This window comes from Dissoconium aciculare (genome assembly GCF_010015565.1).
Source record: "Dissoconium aciculare CBS 342.82 unplaced genomic scaffold K489scaffold_7, whole genome shotgun sequence".
NCBI lineage: Eukaryota > Fungi > Ascomycota > Dothideomycetes > Mycosphaerellales > Dissoconiaceae > Dissoconium > Dissoconium aciculare.
In genome coordinates, this window is record NW_022984957.1 from 1,088,891 (window position 1) to 1,102,641 (window position 13,751).

Consider the following 13,751-nt stretch of genomic DNA (forward strand, 5'->3'; position numbering starts at 1 on the left):
CGACAGCTCAGGCGGATCGTTGAGCTAATCGACCGATGTCATCTTCTACCAATTGAGCAATGGCAGAATTGCTCTGCAGCTTGCGTCCAGTTCGCCCGGCAATTCGACCAACGCCCACATTCGGCTCTCACACGTCCGACTTATTGGGCGGGCGGCTGCAGGCTCGAGGCTCCGCGCAGTATACAACGACGGCAGTCTCGTGGCAAATGTTGTGTTCGCCCTGGTCCTTTTCAATCAAACAAATAGGAGTGGACAAAGATCATACATACAGATCACCCGCGATGGCCGCTTCACCGCTCAGGGGCTGGTCCGTAGCCGATGACCTAGTTTTCTGTCCCAAGCCATCGGCAGACTCGATTGCATTTGAATGATCGAATGAAAGTTTCGTGGTCGATTGATGTAAGAGGTGAAGCGTGAGGTTATTGTTCGAGCAGACGGGATATTCAGAAGCAGGTTGAACATTGCATGTCCGACCGCTTCGAGTGCCTCATTGGTGTGATTTGCGATGCAAACGAATCGTTGTCATGAAGCTGGGCCACATCACCTTTGACACCCACGACTCGAGATTGCTTCGTGACGCAGGAACCAGTGCGTTATGTATGTCATTTGTTCAATCAATACACGAAGACGTCTGCGTAAGAAGTAAAGCAGACTGCGTCGGAAAGATGGAAATGCGACTCTCACGGGACCTGTGTGCAAACGCGAAATCTGGCAGCAAGCGAGCGAATGAGTCGATCAAGGCTCGCCTGCCAAGCAATAACCCTCTCCTCAAAAATTTGCTTCAACAAATATTTGGCAGCAAGAAGACTGTTGTCCTGTAGCGCGTCCTGCCGGGGACTCTCCAACATCCTGAGCGCAGCTTTGGTCCAAGTACGCATGGCAAGCAAATCAGTGCACAAGCGATATCCTGCACCGATCGAACGTCAGGGAAAGTCTGGCAAAATCATTCCTAACGCGATACTCGTCGTGAGGCAGGTTCCGGCCACAACTTTTCCTTCACCTTGACAACATGGAGCTCGGCCTTATACTCCACTCTACGGACAGACGCACCCTGTCCTTTCTTCGACATCTCCGTCATGACCAAGCATGGTGACTTTGTCAATAACACCACTACCGACGATGCATCCTTCGTGCCATCTTTCTGGCCTACGGCAGCATTTGGACAGACCATCGACTCGCTATCAAAGGCGTCTAGGTAACGCGGAAACTGCAGCTCATATTTTCTTGGGTCCTGTCGGAGCCGGACTACTACTTCGAGCATCAAACGGACGATGGTCTCGAGTGCCGCGCACCGTTGCGCAACTTGATGTTCGACAAAGGCTTCACTGCCGCACGTCGCTGAAGCGCTTTGTGCGGTGTGCCAGGCTGGCGAGAGGGCACGTTGAAAGTGTTGAGCAAGTTCTCGAGCCTTTTCGTAGCGCCAGGTGGACCAGAAGCCTGGAACAATAACGATCTGGCTGGCAATAGAAGCACGCTCAAGAGCAGTCTTGTGGAGATCCGCAAATGGGTTATGTTGATCTTCGGCCTCAGCAAACCAAGCTTCTTTGAATTGCAGGATGAGCTGGGATTTGAACGTGTCCATTAGCGATTCGTGAAAAATGAGGACCGCGGCAAGCTGCCAGATGAGACCGGAGACCAGCGATCCATGAAATTCCGGGTGCTCGTATAGGATTTTCGACGCCTCTTCTGCGTTCCCCATGAACTTAGTACAGCGCCTGACGAAGTCGAGGAAGCCTTTGTCGTGTATGTCAGTCGCGGCGATCGAGATCTTGACGTGGGTACGTACGAAATGCTCGATTTTGTTTTGAATGTGAGCGAAGACTTCTCGTAGCGACCTTTGGCTCTTGGCAATATTCTCGGCTTTTGTCGGCGAACATGGAAGCTCCTGTACGTGAGTAGAAATTCGCGTGTGATCGTATTGATTGTGATGGTCTCGTGATGCAAAATTCAGGCGTGGCGTATGCCGGATCTTCTTTGGCGAATGCTGAATTTGCTTTGGCGAAACGAGCTCCGGCCCGAGCATGGGACTCTGGAAGCAATCATCATTCCCTACACTTTTTACCAGTGCTTGTGTGCACTTGATTGCAAAGAGGTGCTCTGCTGAGAGTATCGACCGGATGTGGGTTTCGGCAGGAGGTGTTATCATGCCAAAAGGCGCCAACGATTGCTCAGCTCTATTCTGATCGTGAGACTTTGGCGTAAACACCGGTGCAAGAGCCCAATTTTGTCTTGGAGTTGGAGTGAAGTTCATTTCTGTAATCTCGGTCGTTTGCGCTTGCTTTTTTGTTTGTGATATAGTGGTCCGGTTCCGGCCCAAGCCCCAAAGCATGCAGCCTTGCTCCGAAGACCAAACTCCGCCATTTGCATCTCGAACAGTGCCATCAATGACGATAGCGCTGTCCCTTCTCGTGGATTTCCCTGTGCCTCTGCCCCTGATCGGAGGATTTACCCACACATTTCCAGAACTGTCGACGGAGCCCTTCATCAAATACCTATAACAGCCTGACTCATCCGAATCGCCGGTCTGCAGAGACCTGGGCACTGGTCCACCGGCATATGGCAGACGACCTTCAGGATCTGTGCAGGCCATGTTGAATGTAGAGTTACGACCAAGGCTTGTAATATTCCACAATCGACAAGACTCGGTGAGCGAAGCACAATCTGGTTGTGGTTATGAAAGGTTAGTCCATGCTGTAGATACTTTCGCGTTGGTGAGGATACGATCCAGCGTCAATTGAAGCCATTGTTGGTGTTCAGATGGTGTCGTTGGCCTTTCTCATGTGACTGATTCCACTATGCGAAGCATGTTAGATTTGGAGCTGTAGGAGTGAATTTGGTGAGCTATCCCATCCGCCATTGTCATATGCCTCGATTTCACTTTCACATGTCGCCAGGAACGCGATTTGCGCATACACTACGCATCATCTTGAAGCACACTTTTCGGGTGAAATGGTATTTCGAAGCGTTCCGCAACTTGAATCTCTGTTGGGCTGCAGTATGTAACATTCCAGATTCTCAAGTACAGATAAGTCCATCTCACCAAAACGGGCACAATTCAAAAATTTCGGCGTGTACAGCCGCACCTTGGAGGAATCTGACAAGAGCGTCATTCCATTCCTATCGCTGCCAGGCCCTTCTGCACGCTCTGGAAGATCGAACATATACGCAAAACTTGAAATCGTGTCATCTCTGATGAAATTGCGCGCTGCTGATGCCCACATTGTTTCGAATAATTGTGTCACAGCCACTAGCTTCGATATCATTGTGTCGACACCAGGCCCGAGCCAAGGATATGATCATCATTTCTTTTGCTTCAATGTGGTGGGAACGTCCCTCAATGGTCCAAAAAGGCCCAATAAAGTCGCCAGTCGGTTCACATGCAAGAAGATGCTCGCACCGACATTGCCCCAAACGATATGATTCCATCCATTCACATCCCAGAAAGCTGCCGGACCCATTCCAACAGCAGTAGCGTAGATATGGCCCAGATCCCCGAGTGCGACTGCAATGAGATACCAACGAACGATGGAGACATGCGTGGTCCAGCAGCATATGATACCTATCGCAGCCAAGAGCAGGAAGATGTTCACGATCTGCATTGTCATGGACAACGCTTGAGGGCTGAAATCCGCTTGTGTAAGAGAGTGATGGGGGACTTGATCAGCGAAGAAGCGGAATGGATCGGCGATGACCGTGATATAAGCGTATATTCTAAATGAAGTCAATATTCAGACTCATGCATGCCTCGATGTCATTCTAGTGGATTTGGAAAGAATCTCTTACAATGCGGCAGGCTCAAGGACCCCGAACAAAATTAAGGGCCATGTCGACAATGCCGAAATTGCCATTGTAACAAAAATTTCGAGTCTTCGAATGCTAGTGATGTAAGATGGCGGCAATAATCAGATGTCTGAATCGTCGACGGAGCGAGATTTGATAGAAAAGCAGATGTGTGTGTCCACGGAGGCAAGCAACAGCATCGAACGCGGCTGGCGGCGGCTGAGAGGCCATCGGGTCTGTGCTGGTGCGGCGAGATAAAGTCGCTAATGTGACACACCGAATGGTCATGGTCGAGCTCGTCAGGATTCTAGGCGGACTCGAACATCATGACAATCTACAGATTTTACTATACAGCCCAGAAGAAGTACAATTGTCCCTGTGATACATTTGCATTGAGTCGAGCTATGGAAAGCAAAGTGGCATATTCCATCCTAAGAGCAGGGACCGCAATTGAGTGTTGCATTGACACATCACTGCGATGGGATGGCGAGGCGTGGTCAGGAGGGCTATCCTACTCACGACTCCGACCCTTACTCTCATTCTCCTGCCATTGCTTCAACAGGCTTTCCACCTTTGGTCCCCAGATCTCTTCACCTTTGCTCACATCCTCAAAGGGCAAAACATTCGTTCCGAGCTTGAATTGGCCCTGTCGGGTGCGTACCAGACTCGCCATGATCCCAAGTGATCCTACTTCTGCCCCGAGATCGTGACATAAACTTCGAACGTAGAATCCAGACGTGACATCCATACGTATCCGACAGGCCGGTGCGGGACAAGGCGGCCGAGTAGCTGTCTCCGGGGCAGTGGAATCACCACCAGGGACATCAATGGCCGATGCTGGATTCTCTTTGTTTGCAGTCTGGACTTCTGCATTTGACGTGGGTAGATCATCAGTCGAACGACTTGGCTGACCACTTGGTGTTTGTTCTTCCGTCTTTACTCTTTTATCCAATAGCTCGGGAGAAGCATCATCGGGCCCAGGAGCAGTGTCTTCCCGCTTCCTCTTCGCTGAAATAGATGAAGCCTCTTCCGAAGCAGACACATCGCCCTCGATATGTAAAGCCTTTCTGGCGACTAATTTGTCCTCGAGCTCTGCTTCTTGCTCCGGCCAATGCCATGGATGCGTTCCGCCTTCCATCCATTCGATCACTTCAATGTCGAGAACACTGACTGGGCGCTCTTTGATCTCAATCGGTAGCTCTTTTCCCTCTCTTGCATACTCGTACATTCGCTTCCCTTGAACACGTAGAGCCGAATAGATTGGAGGCTTTTGCATGATCTGCCCTTTGAATTTCTGAAGAGCAATCTCAACAGCTTCCCGTGTGACGTGTTCGTATGGTTTATGGGACAGTACTTTGCCTTCAGTATCGTATGTGTCTGTCGCTGCGCCGAAGAGTAGGACCGCTTCATATTGTTTGTTGCACTCCGTCATGAAGGGGCCTAGCTTCTTAGTGCCGCTTCCAATTCCGAGGATGAGCACACCCGTTGCTAAGGGGTCCAAAGTTCCACCATGGCCGATCTTCACATTCATTGCACGCTTTGCAGCACTGCGCTTTCTCTTCTCGAAGCCAGGCTCTCTGCTTCGACGCTCGAATTCTCTGTCTAGACCCGGCTTAAAGAGAGCTGAAGGATTGAAGCTTCGCTGGACCTCCCGAATGACTTGCGCAGAGCTTATTCCAGTGGGTTTGGCGATCGCTGACAGGTGTCAGATGCTCAACATTTTTCAGGACTTGGTTGAATCCCTCGTACCGAAGATTCCCTCCGATGCGGGTTCCGTGGTCGATTGTGACATCTTCGCAAGTGGCTTGCGGTATTCTTTGAGGGCGGATTGGATCGGCTTGGTGACAGAATGCCAGACTATTTGCCGGCTACCCATGGACGAGAGTGTTGTGATTAAATTGGTTGGTGAACTTCCGTGAAACGGTTGCCGCGCTAGAATCAACCTGTGGATTGTCGTGGGCTTGAGTCGTATGATCGATGACCAACAAGAATAACGCAAGTTTTGATGCAACGCGGGCATACGCGAATTTCTCGTATCGTCATTACGTAATGCACGCGAAGCTTGCGCATTTCGACGCGTTCCTCGGCCGCAAAGTCGTTCATACGTCACACCATATCACTCCACGATTGTCGTTCGAATGAGCAGGCCTAACAAGCAGGACTAAAAGGTCTCGATCGTTAGCCTGGATAGCCATACGATGCATGGTTTTGAGATGCTTATTCGACTATAATGGCTGCACCCACACCGGAGAGCGACATTCTTGAAGCACGAGACCCTGCGCTGGAAGATCAGAGCGACGAATGGCCCGAGTTCAACCTCAGCAACGCACTGGTCCACCTGCCCGATCACCCGGATGCCATTGTCAGCCTTCTCGAGGCGTCGCAGAATTATCCCGTGACGGTAGTGGGAACGCTGGACACACCCACCGACGAGCGCTTCCAGCTGTACAAAGGGCCCGCATATCAGAAGCGCACAAGCATGCAGATTGAGAATGTGCGATTCTTCTCATACGGTCAATACCCGGATGGCAGCATCGCATTATGGGCGCCGGGAAAGGCAGGATGGTTCACACTGCAGCCAAATCGAGCCTACAAACGAACCTATGCAGGAATGATCGATGCCGTCCAGACCTTCTATTACATCGCAGATGCATACCGTGAGCCGAGAAGATCAGGAAAAGGAAAGACGATGACAACCTTACCGCACTACACCGCCGATGAGTTTTTCGAGAAATATGCGAAAGATCCGAAATCAAGCTTTGTTACTTCCACAGACGCAGCAGAGCACATATACCACCACAAAGAGGCCCTCTTGTCATTTATGGTGACCGGAAAGGAGGACATAACGTGGTCAAAGATCCCCCTTTATATCCACCTAATACGCAAGTTCCCAGAAGTACATGCAGAGATCAGGCAAAGGATAAAACCACCTACCACGTCAAGTCACCCGGCAACAGGGACAGACGCGCAAAATAAAGCTGACGAGACGGCATCTACGACGAGCAGCAGCAGCAGATCGCGCCGTGAGAGGCCGCAGAGAGGTACACATCGCTCGTTGAACGAGACGTTGAAGTCGGAAAATTCCATTGAGGATGGCCTGCATCCTGCGACGCCTATGAAAGACTCGGACAGCGACTCCGATGTGCCTCGAAGGAAGGGCAAGTCGGTGCTCAGACTCAAACCTTCGAAGGCGGGCAAGACCGAGCCTCGCGCAAGCGGGAAGGCTCCTGTAGATCACAGTGGCATCCTCGATGACGCACAATCACCGAGCGGAGGAAAGAGGAAGCATTTCATTGAAGGAGATTTGCACCGCCCACCGAAAAGGCAGAGCAGTCGGGCCCTCTCGGACGAAGGCATTGACATACCTTCCTCGCCTGACAATACGGATAGCAACGCCGACAGTCGGACCTCTGCTAACAAGATGATACATGACATGACCTATCCTGCCAACGATCCCGGACAGGAAGATACCTGGACATGCGCGCTTGACGGCTGTCGGTACAAAATATACGGCGCCCTGAAGCCTGAGTCGCAAAGACTGATCAAAGAACATTACGAGCTACATGCATTCGATGATGACGAACGTGTTCGGCTTGTAAAGAGGCTACAGGAGCCGAGCCTGCCAGCCGGGCACTTGATGGAGCGCGTGAAGATGCAGGCAAAATCGGAAGGCTTTCCCAAGTCAAGTCTCGCTGGTACGAGATATCCAGATTCAATACCAATCAGGACGGGGGTGGTACAGAAATATTAACATGGTCATAAGGGAAAGGAATAGGGCGACTATTTGTACATTGGCATCAAGAGCATTGGCGTTCGGAAATTAAGCTGGAGCCCTGGAGCTTTGATTTGTTAGGGTTTGGGCAAGTCCATATCACTTGGGCTTTGGGGGGTTTTACGAGCAGTATGATATCAGCATCGCAAACTTGAAATGATATTCGAACATTCGGTCTTCATTGTCTCAAACTCATCGCGAGCACGACTCTTGTGTGCTTGTGTTCCAAGTTTGGCTCGGCAGCGCGAGAGGGACTAAAGTCTGTAAGCGTGAATGAGCATCTGTGAAAAGCAGTAGACAAGAAGAACGCTCCACTCGCACAATAGCGGAAGTCCGCACAGAGAACCTCAATCACCGAACCTGACCTCTGGCAACCGCGAGGCTTCAAAACCGAAGCTTCCAATACTCCATATGTAGATCAATAAAATTGCCATTGAAGATGTCAGAAGTCGTGCTCACAGCCCGAGAAGCAGGTTCTGTTCGCCGCCATCGCACATCTACGACGACATTTCCACATCACCTATCTATGTACGTACCTAGGTATGACAAGGGCTTAGGGTCGGTATAAGCCCGACAGGTCCCTCCCTGGGCATGGATTACCCAATCTCGACGCGTCGCAAGTCGGCGCGTGCACCACGAAACACATATCCACCAGTGCTACATAATTTATTTGATGAGCTTGAATACAACGAATTGATGCTTCAACAATCTGCGTGAAATTCGGTCTCTATCCACATTCAACAATCGAACAGTTCTCGACACCGCACAAAGATCGCCATGGCATTCCCATCGCGGCCATACACCTCCGGCCTGACGCGTGGGACGGGCGGCGCAGGACAAGGCCAAACATTTCAAGCAACACCATACGGCTCGCAACCGGCTTTCGCGGGCGCACAGCAAAGTGCTGGGGCATTCGGCGCATTGGGAGGCGCGACGGCGGCGTCAGCACAGCAGCGAGAGGCACAGCGGCTCCAGCGCGAGCAAAAGGAGCGGGCGGAGCGGGAACAGCAGGAGGTGGATGATCGTCAAGTGCTGGATCAACTGAGCGAGGAGCAGAGGGAAGAGTTGAACGAGGCTGTGAGTCCATATCCTATTTGAGGAGCGATTGCGCACATCATAACATGCAGAGACTGACGTTCGGTGTTTTGACATTTCATAGTTCACTCTGTTTGATCTTGACAAGGATTCATACATTGACTACCATGAGCTCAAAATTGCAGTAAGGGCACTTGGCTTCGAGATATCGAAAACAGAACTCCTCCACATTGTCCAGACACATGGTGTACCTGCGAGCAGCCTTCGACAACCTTCTTCCAAGGCGCCAATCCCACAGCAACAGCAGAAACCCACCTTTTCTGGACCAAGCCGACTTTTACTTTCGCGAGCCACGTTCCTCAACCTAGCCGCACAGCGAATGCTTGCACGGGACCCACGAGAAGAGATCATGCGAGCATTTAGTTTGTTCGACGCGGACAACAAAGGTCGGATAGAGCTGGCGGATCTGCGGAGGGTAGCTCGTGATCTCGGAGAAGGTATACCGGAGGAGGAGATGGCGGCTATGATCGAAGAGTTCGATGTACTCGGCGAAGGAGGTGTGAATGCCGAAGAATTTGTGGGCATCTGTCTAGGCGACTGATGGCAGAACCCGACTCGAAGTTGGTACAGCACGGCTTACGCGGAATTGCAATTCGATTGGACAGTACCGAGGTGTTTGTGGGTTGCGTACGAGGTCACGGCCTGTTTGAAATTGATACCCGTTTACTAGTTGCTTATGCGTAGAGCATGTTTCGCCGAACACTGGTTGAATACTGCCTCCAGCATTGGAGACTATGAACGAGACCTGCCACGGACAGCGTTAGTCACAACCCGCGAAATTGAAATGAATCGGTGCTTGCACGTGTATCGTGTTTGTTTCGTTCAGAATCAGAGGCCTTGTCAGAGGCCATCTCATCAATGCGGTCAAGAACCGCTATGTCGACCGTCGTGAGATATGATTAATTCATCTTGAAACTGGGGTAGTAAGAAAATATTGTTTACCTTTTAGCCAAGGAGTGTGCAGATTCGAATGAAAAATGCGTGATGGGCGAAACACTGAATTTAGTCAGTATTGCTGCACGATCTTCTCCCATGCGTCCTGGATATAATCCATGCTCATGACTTCTTCAAGTCAGACTCAAAAAACTTTTTCGTCTGCGCCACCTGTCACAGTGGCTTGGACATATGCTTGTCATTCGTTTTTGTTGATCATCACAAGAAGGCCGAAGTGATAGTATGACTTACCGAAGTATCAGGAACGTTACATCGTGCAAAGTGGGTCGTGTCCCTGTTCGGCGCAAAACACGAGCACTGGGAGCAGTTGCAGGCTTGGTCACTGGTTAAGAAGTCAGCTTGAGTTGGTGAGATTGCCACAATATTGTCAAGCGTGATATGCACTTAATCAGGAAATGCATGAATGGTATTAAATAGTTGTGTCTGCATCGAAGAATTCGCATAAGACTCGTCATCTAAAAGGGTTCATCACAAGAGGGGGGAGTGAAGAGGAAAAAACGAGAAGACATACCGTCACTGAAGCGCCTTGCCAGCCGATTGTTCAGATCAAAGACAAGCGTCTACACAAGCTTTCATCAGTAAAAAGCCTAGGTGAGCGAAGCGCTTGCTTGTTGCGGAGGTTGTTGAGTGATGGATCAGTGGACTAGGTTTTCTAGGCCTGTCACGAAGTGGCGTATCGGCTCATTCTGATTCGGAGCCCAGTGCCGTCTCTTCAGAACAAAGGTATGTCGGTCTGCGGATAAAGTCGACTTACCTGGCAGGTTGAAGCGTGCGATCAGGCACAATTGTCAAGTTCCAGAATGCAGGTCCATCATCTGCTGATGAAGTGGTAGACTTTCAATGAACTGAATGATTGGATTGTCATCAAATGAAGATGCGTGCGGATAAGATCTGCACGCGATTGAATAGATCTACATTCATCACGCTGCGCGAAGAGAGCGCGAGGATTTATACCACGGCGTAGCAGGGACCAGAGCTTCCGTTCTCATAATTCCAAAGCTGAAACATATCAACCTTGGTCGGTCGGTGGAGGGGCACGTTACTGGAAAACAACCTGTTTCAAACGTCAGCTTGAGCCTATTAAAATCGACATCGATTCTATTTCGGAAGACAGGAGAGTGATCAGGCGTATTGAGCCAATGTTCTCGCCAGCGGCATAGCCTCGGCCGGTAATTCCATTTTTTGCTTAAAATCATCATAAAAAGAAACTGAGAAGGGAAGGTAGTGTCTGCAACTCACATGATAAGACGTTACACGATGGGGTGTCCACTGGCGTCGAAAAACACTACTTAGCTATAAAAGCATCGCGAGATCTATTGTCATTGTCAGCGGAAGTATCATCGATGGCATCGGGTCGAATAGTGCTGTGGAGCATATGCAGCTCAGACTGACGTAGCAATGAAGTTTCAGTCCTCTAATGAGGTCAAAGACTCTAGTTTGCGGTTTTTGCCATATCATCAACGGAGGCACGCGGGGGAGGAGAGATGTATCATACCTGTTGTGATGAGGCAGACCACAGAGACAATCTAAATTGCGCATATGCGGAATGGCGATTCTGAGGTGTCCATGTGTGGTCTGCGGTTGCTGGTGAACATGATCAGGTTGCATTCTTCTGTTGTCAAATTGAAAATGAAAGAATTTCGGTCACTTGAGCTTGGACCGCGGAAGACTAGCGCACGCCTTGGCAAGCTCTCTGTCCGCGCGGGAGTCCCGCCGATCAGCCCTCACAGTCTGGAGAAGAGAAGGTGGATTGTCGCAAAAATGACGGCCCAGGTGACATTACGATTGGAAATTTGTTTTGAAGTTGCAGGCGATGGGTTCCTTGGACTTCGCATTGTAAGCACATAGCAGGACACTGCTCAATGGATCATTACCTCGGTAGAGCCAGACATATACCAGAGATTGTCAACGATGTATTGGGGGGCTGCGAATGCACTCGAGGTAGAAATCTACAGACAACATGGCATAGGACATAGCCAGCTTCCCCAATGTCTTCCGCTCAACGCCCGACCCACGACGTATGATGCCGCCGTGACCTGATTTCCTTCCACTATATGTATTTTGCTGACGCGGTGATTTATGATCGCTCAAACGCGGCGACACGCTTCACGCAGAACGCTTCATCCTCGTCGCAGGTCACCTCCTCGAGCTTGCCAGTGCCCAGGTTGTAGATGACGCCATGAAGCTCAAGACCACGCTCGCGAATGGCATTGATCACGGTCGGTATCCTCTTGAGGTGCTCAACACCTGCACGTACGTTCTCCTTCGCCAGGAACGTGCCGCGTTCCGCCTCATCCATCGCCGCCAGCTCGTCTGAGTACTTCTCTCGCAGGAGACGCAGCGGTTGCAACCAGACGTCGAGGATGTCTAGCTTAGAGTTGGCCAGGGAGGCAGCGACGCCACCGCACGAGGTGTGGCCGCAAAGCACGATGTGCTTGACCTTGATGTGGAAGACCGCGAACTCGACAATAGAGAGCATGCTGATGTCGGAAGGGCAAATGATATTGGCGATGTTGCGGTGGGTGAAGACTTGACCAGGCTTTACTCCCAGAATCGTGGTCTCGGGCACGCGGGAATCCGCGCAGCCTAGCCATAGGATCTCAGGAGCCTGTCCCTTCGAGCATGTGGGAAAGAACTCCGGGTCCTTCTCGGCAACCTCGTGAGCCCATTTGTGGTTGCTCTCAAGCGCAGATTTGTATGCGTCAGCTGTTGAGCTCGGTCAGTGAATGGTAGATAGCAGAGTGAGTCATCGTGGTGAAGTACATCGCCAGACGCTGGGGTGGAACGATCGCCTGACGTGTGAGGTTGCGACGCAGGAGATATTGAACGTCAAATTTGATTTTTTGGTCGCGTGCAGACCATTCAATGCACGCCTTGCGGCCATCATGGTGGAATGTCGCATGCTTTTGCAAACGTTATGTGCTTGAACCACAAGTGTTGGAGAAGGAGAAGCAGCGCATAAGGCACTTACTTGAAGACATTGCGTTGTGATTCAACTTTAGAAACCTGGGAAGTTCTTCTCGCTGGCCGGAACCGCGGCTTTAATTTCTCAATGATTTGTTTGATTCAGAGGTCGATATCGAGATATTCACGCGCGATAAATAGGTTTCTAGCTCTACCAAACGGGAAACTGGGAGATAAAAAGAGCTTGCTTATCTCTACGCAAGTGGGTAGCACCACGGCAAGCCTTCGTGTCATTTACCTTTCCATAATTGCCCGATGTCCGGAGCCACCTGGGCAGGTATGCGAGCATGACGACGTCCTGCCAAGGCGCGGCCAAACATCGACGACGAAGATCGTGAAGCCATGCCGATGATTATCTGGAGTCTCAACAATGCGCCGGCTCGCCCAAGATTCTTGGCCTGTAGCGGGGATGCTGTCTAGATAACAAACATTGTGATCATGGTTCCGTCACCTCGCGAACTCTGCTGGGCAGGGTCGCTACCGTTGCCTCTCAACTATCTCAGCCCTAGACTAGTGGTGCTCACGATGCTTTTCGCGACTCGTTGCGAACTGGCCTTGTCATCGGCGTTCTCGGCTGCTCACGGTCTAGGCCCATTCACTTGGACTCGACTTGTGTGAGACCCGCTCATCTTTCCCGACTCCAAACCTCTTTGGACGCGGAGTAGACACAACGAGACCCATTCGCAGCCTTTGTGATGTCGCCGTGCCAGATAGGAACTCCCTTCGAGGTCTGTCCGCATGCAAATAATTGTGATCTGTGTGACGGTGTACGATTTTTGCCCTTCAAAGTCCAAACGGCCTCGGTCGTAAGGCTTTTCCAATACTACAACGATTGTGAGACAGAGTAAATGACTCCCGAGGTCGGGAATGTTCAATCTGGGGAATGTCGAGTCTGGCTACTGTGGCTGAAAGCACAACTCCGTCATAATTCCTATAGAATGCAACTCCGCGGACGCCCTCTTTTCTTTTGAGAACCACAAAATCCTTGCCTCATTGTGAGCATCGGAGCAGTGAACCATCATGAAACGCAAATAGAAGTCACAGGTCACATTGACATACATGCTGTTGAAGCGTATGGTTGTTGTTCTGTGACCGAGGTTTGCACCCCAGCGTGATTTTGCGCGAATGCAGCTGACAGCATTGTGACCTAGTCGAAAAGTCACCGAGCCTGAACAGCCCGATGACC

General features: G+C 50.8%; 6 protein-coding genes across 6 annotated transcripts; 2 read left to right on the top strand and 4 right to left on the bottom strand.

Annotated features, from left to right (window-relative positions):
- Positions 1-949: 949 nt before the first annotated feature.
- Positions 950-2,590, bottom strand: K489DRAFT_410618 (uncharacterized protein; the record flags this gene model as incomplete). The annotated part of the gene is made up of 1 exon (XM_033607722.1): positions 950-2,590. The coding sequence occupies one exon, from the start codon at positions 2,588-2,590 to the stop codon at positions 950-952; it is 1,641 nt and encodes a 546-aa protein (XP_033459330.1).
- A 709-nt stretch (positions 2,591-3,299) lies between these two features.
- On the bottom strand, positions 3,300-3,848 carry K489DRAFT_320265 (uncharacterized protein; the record flags this gene model as incomplete). The annotated part of the gene is made up of 2 exons (XM_033601447.1): positions 3,300-3,711; positions 3,784-3,848. The coding sequence occupies 2 exons, from the start codon at positions 3,846-3,848 to the stop codon at positions 3,300-3,302; spliced, it is 477 nt and encodes a 158-aa protein (XP_033459331.1).
- Positions 3,849-4,291: 443 nt separating this feature from the next.
- K489DRAFT_371148 (pseudouridine synthase) lies at positions 4,292-5,572 on the bottom strand (the record flags this gene model as incomplete). Its single annotated transcript, XM_033603216.1, has 2 exons — positions 4,292-5,475; positions 5,530-5,572. The coding sequence occupies 2 exons, from the start codon at positions 5,570-5,572 to the stop codon at positions 4,292-4,294; spliced, it is 1,227 nt and encodes a 408-aa protein (XP_033459332.1).
- A 318-nt stretch (positions 5,573-5,890) lies between these two features.
- Positions 5,891-7,906, top strand: K489DRAFT_381047 (uncharacterized protein). Its single transcript, XM_033605023.1, has one exon. It carries the CDS (start codon positions 6,011-6,013, stop codon positions 7,529-7,531), a length of 1,521 nt encoding a protein of 506 aa, XP_033459333.1. The 5' UTR covers positions 5,891-6,010; the 3' UTR covers positions 7,532-7,906.
- A 295-nt stretch (positions 7,907-8,201) lies between these two features.
- Positions 8,202-9,392, top strand: K489DRAFT_381048 (EF-hand). The gene is made up of 2 exons (XM_033605024.1): positions 8,202-8,629; positions 8,712-9,392. The coding sequence occupies exons 1-2, from the start codon at positions 8,330-8,332 to the stop codon at positions 9,186-9,188; spliced, it is 777 nt and encodes a 258-aa protein (XP_033459334.1). The 5' UTR covers positions 8,202-8,329; the 3' UTR covers positions 9,189-9,392.
- Positions 9,393-11,496: 2,104 nt separating this feature from the next.
- Positions 11,497-12,638, bottom strand: K489DRAFT_381049 (carbonic anhydrase). The gene is made up of 2 exons (XM_033605025.1): positions 12,573-12,638; positions 11,497-12,307 (listed from the first exon to the last, which is right to left on the bottom strand). Exons 1-2 carry the CDS (start codon positions 12,580-12,582, stop codon positions 11,679-11,681), a joined length of 639 nt encoding a protein of 212 aa, XP_033459335.1. The 5' UTR covers positions 12,583-12,638; the 3' UTR covers positions 11,497-11,678.
- Between the last annotated feature and the right edge of the window lie 1,113 nt (positions 12,639-13,751).

Excerpts from the sequence above, each read along its gene's own strand:
- K489DRAFT_381047 (XM_033605023.1), top strand. The coding sequence starts at position 6,011 with ATGGCTGCACCCACACCGGAGAGCGACATTCTTGAAGCACGAGACCCT.
- K489DRAFT_381048 (XM_033605024.1), top strand. The coding sequence starts at position 8,330 with ATGGCATTCCCATCGCGGCCATACACCTCCGGCCTGACGCGTGGGACG. Across the intron at positions 8,630-8,711 it reads GGGAAGAGTTGAACGAGGCT|TTCACTCTGTTTGATCTTGA; the intron begins GTGAGTCCATAT and ends GACATTTCATAG.